The sequence below is a fragment of the Vigna umbellata genome, chromosome 1, assembly GCF_029865625.1.
Source record: "Vigna umbellata cultivar VRB3 chromosome 1, Vumbellata_1.0, whole genome shotgun sequence".
Taxonomy (NCBI): Eukaryota; Viridiplantae; Streptophyta; class Magnoliopsida; order Fabales; family Fabaceae; genus Vigna; species Vigna umbellata.
In genome coordinates this window covers 59753690-59768743 of record NC_142165.1, presented here as the reverse complement: position 1 = coordinate 59768743, position 15054 = coordinate 59753690, and the positions used below count along the sequence as shown (strand labels likewise).

At 33.2% G+C, this 15054-nt stretch overlaps 1 protein-coding gene across 2 annotated transcripts; it reads right to left on the bottom strand.

Annotated features, from left to right (window-relative positions):
• On the bottom strand, positions 1–9664 carry LOC124828091 (glycerol-3-phosphate acyltransferase 9-like). 2 transcript variants are annotated; one of them, XM_047301314.2, is made up of 13 exons: positions 9562–9664; positions 9225–9404; positions 8937–8994; positions 7870–7988; positions 7193–7292; positions 6209–6304; positions 6011–6107; positions 1697–1784; positions 1530–1626; positions 1268–1353; positions 1048–1167; positions 866–964; positions 1–261 (listed from the first exon to the last, which is right to left on the bottom strand). In XM_047301314.2, exons 2-13 carry the CDS (start codon positions 9344–9346, stop codon positions 213–215), a joined length of 1131 nt encoding a protein of 376 aa, XP_047157270.1. In that variant the 5' UTR covers positions 9347–9404; positions 9562–9664; the 3' UTR covers positions 1–212. The 2 variants fall into 2 exon arrangements, with proteins under 2 accessions (XP_047157270.1, XP_047157269.1); XM_047301313.2 differs by lacking the exon at positions 9562–9664 and having other exon boundaries at positions 9225–9545.
• Positions 9665–15054: the final 5390 nt, after the last annotated feature.

Below are 15054 nucleotides of genomic sequence, written 5' to 3'. Positions count from 1 at the left end.
TAGAGATTCAAACTACCTTCACTGCAAAAGGTTTTCATAGCCAAAACTAGCTAGTTCTTGTCAATTTGTCCGTATCATAGTGCAACAAATCATGAAAATATCTATCAGGTAACTTCATGTAAGATCGACATGTATAACTAAATAAACAAAATGCAAGTAGAATAGAAAGAAGGGCAGGAGAAATCCCATGCTGAATGGTAAAAAGGTATGCGTTATTTTTCCTCTAAGCGCTGCAACACAGACTGAGCAAAGTTTTGTTGCCTACAAATGATTGAAAATGACCGAGGTTAACAGGATTTAGATTTCTCAAGAATTAGGAATGTGTGAACTGATCTAACAAGTTATGACAGGATGGTACAAACAAGTTCAAGCAGACAGAGTTAATTACAAAACTGAGAAGAAAGTTTAAATATTTAATAAAATATTCAACATATTCTGTACGGAAAAGTAATAGATGAAGTGCTGCCAACGGCACAAATTTCATGGGCGAGTCATTTATGGAAAGAATCCGTGTTTCATTATTGCACAAATTTCACTTAGTAATCACTTTTCAAATATTAGATAAGTTATGCTCCCATCCCCCGCAGCACCCTCCCTTTTATCTTAAAAGGTAACCCGCCTTTTTTCCTAGAGAATAATGAGTTACACTTTAGTCTATTTTAACCTAATCAAACTTCTTGAGAACGTTTTCTCTCTCCTTCTTTGATTCTCAATTTCTCACATCATTACTAGCTTATTATAAAGCTCTGCCAATTGACTGCTGAGCTTGAAATAAAAATAACAGACATGCATAGTTCTAATTATGAAATCTTGGCGACAAAGATCATATGATAACATGATTGAGAGATTGAGAAATTTAACTTACTTTCTTTCTCTGTGTTTTGGACTGGGGCGAGAATACTTCAGATATCCATCCCAGGGAACCTTTTTGAGCCCAGCACGATGTGAGATAATATCTCTCACCCTGTACCGTTGGAATGATATATTCTGTTTCAATTCCCTGCAGCAAAACATAGGTTCATACAATATGGAATAAAGATCTTTTACCTCTCTGCAAATTCAATGGATGTCTCTCCAGGCTTCAAGTTTTGTGGCTCCAAGTACCAAACATCACAAACTACAGCCCAAGATGTCATTAATTGCAAGAGATGAGTGGTGAATGATTGTCTGAAAGTGTAGGAGATACAGAAACTCTTATCCAGCAATACAAGAAAATATGAATGAATAGAAAGAAAAATTAATTATCACGTAGAAACCAACTTCTTACTTTCGACTATTCCAAAACGCATCTACGAAAATTTTATTGTACTTGATTGCAACTGGGCAAACTGTGCAGCCAAGTTCAAATGCACCCTAAACATCATTAAAATTAGAAGAGGCTTCAATTATATTTAGAACTTTCAGATTACAGGAATTATAATACAAGTGGATGGAGACAAAATTAAAGAGGAAAAGGAAAGCCTATTGTGTAAGTAAAAGTGTAAAACTCAGGCATTTCACGTTCAATGCAATTGCAAATGATCCTATACCTTCTTAAACATGACTGTATAGTGATTATTTACACAAGTTCCTTCAGGAAATATAAGAAGAGGGTTATTGTTAGCTCCCAGGACATGTTCCCTCAATCTGAAATACGAAAAATCACGTCAGAATAAGATTTTAGATATATTCTCCCAACATTTTCAATTATACTTACTTCCTTGCCACAATTTCTCGATCCTTCACCTCTGTACGATTGAACCAGATACACCCTACACTCTCTAAAATAGTGCTCTGCAATAATCCTGTGGATGAAATTCAGAAATGTATCAGGCATTAACTTGTGAAGAGCCCATCGAACTTTGAAGGAAAGTAGATCTGGATGAATATATAGTTTAGTAACAAATGTACAGTGTACTACCATAGAAAGATGCAATAGCACCTAGAATGATTAATTTGGTTGAGCGTGAGAAGATCAAAGGACATCCTTGAGTTTGTTTAAGTTCTAAAAAGAAAAGGATGTTTAAAATGAAAAGATCTTCCCTGTCAACTAGTAATTTTCTCAACAAATTTCCACCTATAACTCTAAGATCGGACCACATTAAGTAATAAGGATGCTCGGTGGAATATTTAAGCGTTTGAGTCTTCTTTATATGTAGTTAGCGTTTTGAGGGTGGATTCCTCAAGTGTTTGGGTACTTATCAATTAGTTGTTGATCTTTTGGAAACGGCTGATTGGTTCTTCCTCCTTAACCACTAGAGAGGAGGCTTAAACTCTCACTGATAGTGGGGTAGTCTACTTGAGCCTCGCAAGGAATCTTATTACCAAGCCCAAATCGTTTAAGGATTATGTTTGACTGGTCTATAAAAGTTGTACTACCTCTATTTGATAGGAATAATGCTTTTAGAATATTGACTAGGTGTCTGACTAGGAATGATCTTTCAGTGTAGACAAAGTCTTTATAATAATTAACTTTGAATGAAACAAGGCAGAGAAGAAAGTTTTTTCCCATTAAGATAGTTTCTCCTTTTTGTTGCCTATTTATGGTATCAATTTTGGTGCTCCTGTTGAGAGTTCTTCATGCCTCCTAAACCAAACAAAAATATTGAAGAAACCCTACAATCCATTCTGGACGAACTAGCAGGCTTGCAAATCCAATTTGATGCAGCTCAGGATCACTAGGAGGGACGTTACACTGCCTTCCAAAATGCCATCGACACTCGCCAGTTAAACCTGGAAACCGAACATGATACTCTTCATCATGCTGCCAACTACTATCTACTGTTACAATTAAACCCCCCTTTCTCCAAATAGATATGACTTTGATCCTCACACTCCAATCTTCCTTGGGCCTCAAGCCCAACTTTCCTCCACCAACTACCACCATGTTTCACACCGTCTTTACTACAGCCACCACAACCACCACCCTTCCACATCGTCACCATCCCAAACCATTCACCCACCAAAATTTCAACTCGCCTTTTTTTGACAGATCTGAACCCCTTTGATTGGTTCTTCCAAGCTGATCAATTTTTCCAATTTTATCATATACCTTGAGAGTTTTGTTTAAACATGACAGCTTTCTACATAAAAGGCAAAGCCTTAAGTAGGTTAAAGTGGATGTATCAAAATCAAACTTGTGGATGGGATATTGTTAGTTATTCCCGATTTAGTTTAATATATTTCTGTATTGAAACTGTTAGATGTAAAAAGCTTAAGTCCATCTCTTTGTATTTCATATTTATAAATACATAACCTTATGTGCTCTTGATAGAAGATGGAAGGTTTACGAGAGGAAGAGAAGAGTTAGGAAGGAAGGAGAGAAGGGGTAGTGGCTTCGAACTGTTCTAACTGCAATAACAGTTAGAAGTGGCGGGAAGAGAGCTCATATAAAAGAGCTATGGTTTGTTGTAAATATTTATTTTGTGAATTCTTTTGTATAGCTAGGATTCTGTTATTTTGTGGAGGGAGAACTTGGCTCCCTTATGGACGTGAATACACTGTACAAGAACAAAGAAATTCAATACACATTCTAACTGTTATTGCAGTTAGAACAGTTCGAAGCCATTAACCATTCTCTCCTTCCTTCCTAACTCTTCAACTTATGCCTCTTTCTCTTTTATTTCAAATTTTTTATAGAGCTAGGGTTAATCCATGCCTCTCCCACTGTTTGCTGGAGTTATTTTTCTCTTTTATTTTTTCTGAAAACTTTTTTATTTTTGTCATTGTTCTTAGTATTCTTTTCCAGCCATCGTTTCTCGCCACCGTGCTGTAGCCATCACTATACCACTGCTACTTCTGCCAGATGTTTTCTCTGACGATCCTACGACTTTGCTCGCCCGGCTAGGCGATCACCATGCTGCAAAATTGTGTGATCAGAGCTCCAAGGCGCCTTCACACTTCGTTTCAATACTCATTGCTACTGCCAGTTGCTGCTGCTTGTCCGATGGTCTCTTTGGCCACCACTTCCCACAGCGTGTGGCAGTGCATGAAGGTATTATGTTAATGAGATAGCAGGTAGTTAGGATAGCAACACCCCAAAAATGAACAAGCATATTTGCACCAAGTAATAAGCTAAGAGCAATTTCAACCAAATGTCTATTTTTTCTTTCTGCTATATCATTTTTCTAGAAAGATATAGAAGGCTGTTTGGAAAACTTATTAATCTAGTGTTACTAGACCAGATTTGTCCTTTGCACTTGGTATTGTGAGTCAATTCATGCAAAAACTGTGTATTGATCACTGGAATGTTGTGATACGTATTATAAGATATCTCAAAAAGGATCCAGAACAAGAACTACTTTATGAAGAAAAAGGGAATACTCAAACTTTTGGCTATTGTGGCTCATTGTGATGGTTCTCCTATGGATAGATGATCTATTACATTATATTGTGTTTTACTTGGAGGAAATATTGTCTCTTGGAAAAGTAAGAAGCAAAATGTTGTTACTCGATCATTTATTGAAATTGAGTATTGAGAAATGACATCTCTTGCCTGTGAGCTTATATGGGTAAAATAGTTCTTACAAGAACTAAATTTTTGTAATATTCAGCTTACAAAAATGTATTGTGATATTCTGCATTTCACATTGTTTCCAATCCACTGTTTCGTGAGTGAACTAAGTACAATGACATAGATTACATCTTATCTGAGAAAAGTTGTTGTCTAAAGAAATTTTCACCGAGTTTGTTTAGATCAAATGATCAACTTGCACATATATTAACAAAATCCTTGAGAGGCCCAGATTGAATTTATTGTTTTAAGTTTGGTATATACAATTTGTATTCAGCTTAAGAGAGAGTGTTAAAATAAACAATTATTAATAGGATTTATTGCTAGGTGTTATGTGCTTTGTGTTCAACCTAATTCCTAGAAATGTCTTCTAGAATTCTCCTTTATTCATTGTATCCTATATATCCCAAGCTATTATAAATACGAAATTCTTAGAAAGGGAATACATACTCTATCAAATTCACTCTAATTTCTCTGTATTTTTCTCAAGTGTATCCATTATTATTAGCCGCTATCAACTTTGAGTAGTTTTTGAAAGGATTTGGAAGATCTGACTGTGCCCAATTCCCGATGAGCACCACATACCATCATCCAATGAATGACCAGATTAAGGTGGTAAAAATGATGTTCAGGGGTTAATTTGCATCGCTTGATGGGTACAAAGCCTAGACAGTGGGCATTGCATTTAGCTCAAGCTGAATTTCGGTTCAATACAAGTTACTAAGATGTCTCATATCTGATCCTTGTATGGGTAAGACCATCTTCCTTTATCGTTGAAAGCAAACCACAATTCCTTCCATAGTTAAGGAACCCAATTAGCAACTATACACTTTGAAGATTAATCTCACCTTTCCTGAATTCCATCTTCGGGACAATGTGTCACTTAGCACTGGGGTACTGTTGATAGAGTATGCCCCCCAATAACTATGGTCTATGAGAAGAGAACTGAGAAAGAGTTAGGAAGGTTTGTTATGTTCCTACCTAGAAGGCAATTATTAAGAGCTAGGTACCAGGGTATGTAGACAATAAGATTGGAGAATAAGGGCTAGGAATAATGTGGGCATCAGTTTGGCAGGGGCCACGTTCCTCAAAATACATGCACCTTCTGTTTTCTGTAAGTACTGCATTTAGTGAATAACAAGCTCTTGTCTCTCTGTTATATCAGTCTTTCTTTTTTTTTTGCTGTCTTCAGGTACCAACTCTATTAGTTCATCAGATACATCCTTCATCTCAAGGGCCATTTAGGCCCAAAGTTTTTGTATTCTTGCACATCAAGAAAATTATTCACATTTTCTGAATTGAAAACAAACTTTCATTATGATAAGCGTTTAAAAATATAGAGTAGATAGCTTAGAAGAAGTTCAGAATCATGTTAGCACCATTATTCTTACTCTAAAAAAAACTGATTCACCCAGATACGGTATGCCACAAGCAAATATAGAAATAGAAAGCTGCTTTGATGATAATGACAGGGCTCAGTTTGTATTGAAAAGCAACACAATAGCACTATACACTAACCAACCCATCCAGGATGCTTCTGCATAATAACAGCAAATGCAGTCATCTGTTCTAAGATAATGAAATCAATCATGGAAGTATGATTGGCCACAAAAACCTGTTCAATAAAGGGAAATCCAGATTATTAATAAGTAACATTCATATTATGATGGATATGGTAATAAAAACTATGGAAGAACCAATGTGCATCAGACAAACCTGTTTTGGTCGTACACTGGGCCTTGGCCCATGGTACTTAACAACCCCAGTCCAGGATGCAACAAAGAAACTGCACATCATCTCCACCAAACACCTCTGAAAGAAACGATAATTGAGAAATTTAGAGTTCATTGATTTGATACACAGCAATTTAGTAGTTCATTGAAGTTGTTATCCACCAAAAGGAATGAAAATAGAAAGACTAAGATAGAAGTTGTATTCATCTTATGCCATGATCTCATCTTATGCCATTACAACATCTGTCAATAAAATTATAGTAAACATGTATTTAAAATATAAAGAAAAAATAAATAAGTTATGTCCTCCGGAAAATTGTCTCAAATTTGTTGCATTGCCTTACTAGGTTGACAAGTAATTAGATTTAAAAAATCAGATTTAGAGCCGAAAATCCTTTAACTAAGATATTACAATTAAAAAATACTAAGAGATAAAGCATATGACAAAATGAGAATTTTCATGATCGATGAGGCAACTTTAACTGAAGCCCGACGATAGGTGTTTAAAATTAAAACCAAACGAAGTAAAGGCTTACTAAAACACTACAATAAAAGTAGCCTACGAGCTGTAGCTCAATTGACACCAAGTCTCAAACCTCAATCCTAATAATAATAATAATAAAATATAAACAATATGTAGAACACAATGATACCAAATAGTTGGACATTGTAGGCCTTTAAATTGGAAATATTATGCACATTTAGAATTATTGTCCATTCAGTACCAGCCAGACAACTGACATATAGGAGTTCATTGTATTTTAAGCTAAGCTAAATCAGACAATTGAGGTGTCCTTTTTACTTTTTATGGACCGAGTTCAAACTTCAAAGATGTCTTACAATTTCTATATGGCGCAGGTTATAACAGCCATTAAATGCAGTCTTCCTAGTGTGCAAAACAGAAACAGAAGTCTGTGCACAAAAAATTTCAACTGGACAAAATAGCAAGAATAATCTGAATTGATACCTCAATCTTTTTCCTCAAATCATCATTTCCTTTCAGGAGGCAGTGCACTGGAATGAAGGCTGAAAGAAATATAATCCATCCTAATGTCAACACTAGAATTCTGCAGAGTCAAACAGGACACATCACATGGCCAGAAAAAAATTGTAGTGAACTGAGGTATTAACATGAGAAGCATGAGAGGGAAACTAATGGGCCAAACACAAACATCGTGTTTAAAGTCAAAATATTAGAAAATTCATTTGATTTATAACTTTTATTTTTCTAAAAGGAGTTTCTTTGATTTTGAAATGTTTGGGACTTAGGTGTGAACATGCAAAAATCTGCTCAAATTTGGTGGGATTTAATTTTAGTTTTTGTTAAACTGACAACATGGCCCTTATTATACTGAGAAAGAAATAACTTCATGAGACATTTGAATAAGTTTTTAAATAAAATTGGTTTTATTTTTATTTTTTTATTCCAAATGCAGGAAAATAAAAATGTAATTGAAGTAAATCTTTAGTTCAAATCATATCCTAATAAACTTTTCCTAAAATGCGTCTAGTCTCGATGCATGTCTACTACCAAATTTAGCATTGAAAATTAGCTAGGCAAACCCTAAGATTAAATGATTTCGGAAGTCCTATTGCATCATCATGCATAACATGTAAGTATCGAAAGTAAAGCAATAACCTAACCTAATAGGGAAAATAATCAAATATCGAATCACAACTCCACAGCACCACAAAGGAAACAAATAAACATTCCAGTTCCAAGGTTCTGGAGGATTTGATTTGAAGCACCTTGTGAATGAATCCTATAACATAAAATTCAGTCAGTAACCACAATGTGAGTGATATTTCAAGAAAAGATGACATGTCTTGATGGCTTCAGGCTTGGGAATAGAGTCTGAGAATTACACAGATATAAATGAAAAAGTCAAAACACTACAGTTCCTCTCTGCTGGATTTCACCTGGAAATGGGAAATTTTAGTTCAGTGTTTCACCTGGAAATGGGAATATTGAGTTCAGTGTGGAATTGCATGTGGTTTTGGGTGTTCCAAATTTGTCTGATGAAACAGGGCTCTCTGGTCCGGTTTTGTGACCCCAGGATGAAAAACAAACCTTGGCTTATTACCTCACTCGTGGACTTCTCTCTGGCCATTAGCACCCATTCTTTGCCCTCTCTAACCTATCCAGTTCCGTCACTTTTCTCTGGCCTCTGCCTTCTGTTTATGCACTCAGATTTTTGCCTCCATTGACTTTATTGTTCTTCATATTCTGTATGTTGGTAGTGGGCAGTTCTCTCTTTCAATTTTATTTGTGATTTTGTTCTTTCAGTTATGCAATCAAAAAAATCTTGTTATGATATATTGTGGGCTATATCTTAAGAATTTTCAATTTTAGTTAAATATCGTGATTTAAATGTCATTTTTGTTATCTAAGTTATTTTCTATGCATATGTATGTGTTTAAAGTATAGTTTTATGTTGTAGCTAGGATCCTACTATCCATATTATGATCCTGCAATTTACGGTCATCTATCCGCTTCCTGATTCTTGGTAGGACCTCAATTTTGACAACATTGGGAGATTTTCTACAACAGCATGTCAGGATTTAGGTTTAAAAATGTTGAACTCATCATGTTTGACGTTAAGTTCTCTCCATAACTATTCCATCATCAGCAATTTTCCAAAAGATAATAATTGACATACCAAAACCACAAAGCAGAAGAACAGCATATGAAGACAAGGTCAAAAACTCACATCTACAATGGCACCTGCTGCCTCAGACAGACTAGGTGAAATGTCGAGCAAATCACACCTGAAAAGAGAAGTTGTATATGTTGATATTGCATTGCCACGAGATTTCGGAAAACCCGAGGAGAAAAAACTTAAAATGAGAACTTTAAATCAGGAGAACTAAATCTCCATTCCTCAATTAGATCATGCAAACGGAAGACTACTCCATTTTCAGTGCCCTCATCATTGAGTATCTAAACAACAGTAAAAGCAAGACATGAAAATGAAAAAGAAAACAGCAGAGGCACATACAGGCGGAGCTTCCCATGCCGTTCATGTTGAACACTGGATCCAGAGGGTAGGTAATCCTCAATGTTTGGCCGATCAAGGTCCAATTCAGAACTCGACGATTTGAGTTTCCCAGTTCTATTCATCTTTGTTACGCTTCCACAACAACCAAAATCGCGTGACTAAATTAGAGACCTTTTGATCCTGAAACAAGCATGGATAAAAAATAAGTGCTTCAATAAAATCTTCAGAGTTAGTCAACAAATTTCACCCTTCGTTGCAGCAATTGATTGATTAATAAATTCTATAATCTAATTCCACCAAACAGTTTCCATGCAATGACATAATTTGGTAAAAAAACCTTTAGCTCTTTCTTTAAAAGATCGTTTTGAGGAATGTGGGAGACATTTCTTGTAATATAAAATAACCTCTTATGTGTTTTTCCAATTTAGTATGACTTTAGTTCACTTTTTTGTAATTTATCATCTAAGAACATTTTTGCTTTGTTAGAGATAAAATAAGAATACATAGGGAATATTGTCTATCAGATTAAACATTTGCATTTTTTTTTATTATGCTTTAAGTCACCATCTTTCAAATAAAAAATATATTTAATTGTTTTTAATTTTTAACAATTAATCGAAACTAGGACTTTTCTCTAACAAACCTATATTAAGCAATTTAATGTAAATTGTTATTTGTATAGAATAGTTAGTTTTGATAATATTATAATACCATATATTTAAAACGATTGTAGTATTGACGTATATAAAATTAGAAAGATACTAATTATAGTACATAAAATTAATAAAATAAAATACATGTTTAGATTAAGTTAGAAACATGTTATTTATACCATTATATAAAGGAGATTTTTTTTCTTTTGGTGTACACATTTCATTTTCAAATTTATCCTTTAAACAATTATTTCTTAAAAATTAAAATAATTGTTTTACCAATTTAATCTTTTAAGTAATTTTTTTTTAATTTAACCATTGTTTTGCTAAGTATTTAACCATTATTTCAAATTAGAATAACTTTCCATAAGAAAAAAAAATATAAAATAAACAAAAACTATCTAAATGTAAAAATTATTTACATTTATTTTTATATAGTAGTTATATTATTATTATTATTGTTATTATTTACTTTGTTATTAAAGAAACAAGTCAACACATGCCCATAGCACATGTATTTCCACAAGTTTCTATAAAAAAAATTGGTAATGTTTTTGAATTAACTTTGTCTTTTAAAATTAATATTAAAATGAAATTTTTAATTTTTAATTCGTTGTGTTTCGAATAATATTAGTTTAAATCGTTTTACATACCTTTAGCTCTAACCTAGTTAGGGGTAAATATTACACTACATGATTTACTAATTTTAGTAACGTTTGTTTAGTTATATTTATTAACAAGGTTATTATATATATTCTATAGTAATATTTTCTTTAAAAACGTTACTATAAATAATATTAACAATAATATTGCAATATTTTTGAAAATGTTATCGTAGATAAATGAATTTACTGTATAATATCCTTTTAATCAAAATGTTACTAGTACTATAAGAAATTATTTAAATATAGATTAATTTAAAGATTAATAATAACTAATCATTATATTGATTAAATTAAAAATTACTAAGTATCACTAAATGTTATAATTTTAGTAATTAGTGGTTATTAAAAAATATTTGTTTATTTTTAAAAAAAATATTTTTATTGTCTTGTTAAGATGTAATTAAAAATTACTTTTTAGTCATTTTTAATTTCTTTGAGATTAAATTTTAGTCAATAAAAATAATACAATTAAAAACGAACACAGTTTTTAATTATCATATTATTAAAAACTTAAAATTTTTATCTCTATCATCTAGATTTAGATATTGATTTTGCAGTAACTAAAATTCATATCGCAAAACAATTTTTTTTTCTCAATTATAAATTTATAGCATATTTTAAATTAGTAACAACAAATTTAGTAATTTATTAAGGTTAGTATAGCATTGAAATAGTTAATATTAATTTAAAAGTTGACATTTTAAAATAATATTTTAATTTTATTAAAACATACATTCAAATTATTTTAATTTTTAAATTTTTTTAGATAGCATGTTATTTTATGAAAAAGAAGAAGAAAGAATAGAATAATTATTATATGAAGTGATTACCCCAAATTCAACACTATTTCCTAGGTTTGGTTTGCATTCTCTGCCGCTACCCTTTTCTCTTCTCAATCTCTGCATTTCACTCTGATGCCAATCCTCACTCTCATCCGATTAATGCATTTTAACGCTGCTTCAGCACGATTATTCAGTACCATGCTGTTTCTTTTGTTATAAAAACAGAGTATTACAATGAACGTTGCAAAACTCGTTCTCGTTGCCACAAGACTCCTTCCGTTCGAAATTCTTGGGAGTCACGGTCGGTTCTTGACCACTTCCTCTTTTGCAAGGGATTCTCCACCACACAACTCATGGTGTGTTGGCATGGGAGGTTGGATTTTTTGGAACCCATCTACACTTAAAAATAGGCATACGATACTCTTCCAAGAAAACACACTTTTCCCTCTTTCAATCTCCTCCCTCAAACACAACTTATCTCATTCTCGTTTTTCTATCCTTTCATTCTTTTATTGAATCTTCGATTATTTACTCTAACAAAGAGTTCTTTGTTAATTTTTAAGTTTCTTGAAACATTCAAAAAGTTTATGATGTATCATGATGGACTTGCAAATGAATAATAAATATATATTACACATAAGTCTTTAAGGATATTAAATATATATGTATCAGGAACTCTTTTTCTTGTGGTTTCGTTACTACAACAATCTTAAGCATTTACTGACCAGTGAAATGGACATCAACAACAACTCCATGCTAGAGAAATTAAACAATGTTTCCAGACAATCATTGCGGAACTTTTCCTGGATATTTCAAAAGTCAAAGAAACCAGTACGGAGTGTGCTGTAGTAAGAGTTAGAACATTATCGGAAGTTCCAAAAAGATACAAGAAAAAACTTGATCACAAGAGTAAAGTTATTTTTTAAAATTCTTGTCCCAATGCATCTAACCCCACTTTTAAATAAAATAGAGTTAATAACGACAATCTTCTTGAAATAAATATAACCGAAGGAAAAGATATAATTATTACAGTCATTTTTGAAATAAATCTTGTCACCAATGTGAGTATAACACATATGTGCAAACAAAAACATTTTTAGTTTGTATTTTGGGTTTAACCTATATTTCTTTCATTATAAATAAAGTACTTTATGTGTATTTTCTACACAAAGAAATTAATCTCATACATACTATTTTACTATATTCAATATGGTATCTAGAGTATAAGATTTTTTTGAAAAATTTTCATTGCCTCTATCCACTGCAATCGTTACCACTGTCAGAGTCACCGCTGTTGTTACCGTTCTTGGAGCTTTAGTTCCGACTGGTGACCACATAATTATACTTGTCTTGGCTAGGCGAGCCCAACGTCGTCAAAATTGTTGCCATCAGAGTCTAGACGCGCTTCAAAACGTTAGTTGAAGTTCATGAACATTGTCTTTTCCAATTGCGCATGGTGGCGCATGTATTGTCTTCTTCGGCTCCGATCATCATGATTGGACTAGCCATATCTTTCACTTTTTGGATTTGACTTTATTTCCTTGATTGGAGAAGCTTGGATTTTTATGGTTCCCCTCTCTTCTGTTCACCTATGGCTTCTTCCGCCGTTGTCTCTTCTGATCTCTCTTCTGCCACTAGTGCATCTGAACTATCTATATATACTAACTATGTTAATGAACACTTGTTTATTGATAAGTTAGATGAACTAATTGTGCGACTTGGGCATCAAATATTAAACTTTGGCTTAAGAGTCAGGGGTATGTTGATTATATTACTCAAAATGTCACTGATATTGCTTTTGCTGAGGTTCTTTGTTGGATGAAAAATTTATGCTCAGTTATGCATCGTTCTCAATGGTACCTTTCACTCTTCTTTAAAAAAAAAATTTCCATTCCTAAGACACATGTTCTGAAGTCTGGGAATAGGTCAAATTATTATACATCAATGATACTCAATTTCTTTATGACGTTTGTCATGATCTTTTCAATGTTGTTTCTCATCAACATTAAAACACTATAGCTAATTATATGGGTAAGTTTCATGCTCTTTTTTATGAATTTAATGAGTTATTTCCATCACCTCTACTCCTACCCAAGAAATAGAGTAACAACTAAAGTTCTTCATGATAATGGCATTACCTAGACTTGTTGATAAATATTCCTATATACGTGATCAACTTTTGGGTTAACTTGTTGTACCTACTTTGGCTTCTACTTGTTCCACTTTTTTGCTTGTATTAAGTACACCCATCAATGATACACCTTCTTCTGCTGATGATTCCTCTACATTAGAATCTCAACATGATTATCACAATCGCTCTTGCAAGCTTAGAAAAGGACATCACAAGTGTGACCAATGTGGCAAGTTAGGCCACAAGATTGATAGGTGTTATGCATTAATGGAATTCCTCCTTGATTTGCTGTTGTTGTTTAGATTGATCCTCCCTCACAATCACCTCATGTGAATCCTCCTTCATCTAATATCACTAACAAATCTGTTATTATTAGTAATTTTCTCAAATGGTATGAGGATCAACAACCTTCTAGTTCCAATGCCTCTGTAGCATGCATAAGTACATCTTTTGTTGGTTTGACTAAATTTTCTTCTCTTGGTCCTTGGGTTCTCGACTCCAAAGCCACATATCACATTACTGGTCTTGATAAGTTATCTCCTCGATCACACAAATGTCTTTTTTTAGGATTTATTAGATCATAAAAAGGATACAAGTGTTTTTCTCCTTCTCTTAACCATTATTTTGTTTCTACAATGCACCTTCAATGAGTGTTCTTTTTACTTTAAAAATATTTCTTTTTCTATTATGTCTTTGTCTACTATAGTTAATATTCCTAATACAATTCATATTCCTATTACTTGTGCTCCTCAATTTATGCCTAGTCCATTGTTAGATTCTTTTCCACTACCAATCTAGGTTTATAGTCACCGACATTGTCTTCAACAACCACCAAATGACTCAATTCAAGTGCCAACTACTATGTCTCCTTCGGCTCTGACAATTGAGTTTGACCTCCCGATTGTTCTCCGTAAAGGTATACGCTCTACTTGTAATCCCTCTCCACATTATATTTTTTTTAAGGTATCATAGATTATCTTCACCTTTTTATACCTACCTTTCATTCAATTTTTATGTGATGCCTTAACTCATCTTAGTTAGCATCAGGCCAAGCTAGATGAACTAAGTGCTCTACAAAATAATGGAACTCGAAAGCTTGTCCCATTACTATATGAGAAATCTATTGTTGGTTTCAAGTAGATTTTTACTATCAAAGTTGGTCCTAATGGTATTATTGATCACATCAAACCCATCTTGTGGCCAAAAGGTACACACAAATTTTTGGGTTGCATTATGGCAATGCTTTTTCTCTAATGGAAAAGATGGCTTTTGTTCATTTATTTATAACCATGATTTTCTGCAATAATAGCTTATTTATCAACTAGATGTCAAAAATGCATTCCTTAATGGAGACTTGTAGGAAGAGATTTATATGGAGCAACCTTCAGGATTTGTTGCTAAAGGAGTGTCTTCTGGATTGGTATGTCGTCTTCGCAAATCATTATATGACCAAAAACAATATCTTAGGGCCTGATTTTAAAAATTTAACAGCGTTGGTCAACAATTTGGTATGACGTGGTGTGAGGTAGATCATTCATTCTTTTATTGTCACTCAAGTTCTAGATGTGTTTACTTGATAATATATGTTGAGGACATAAT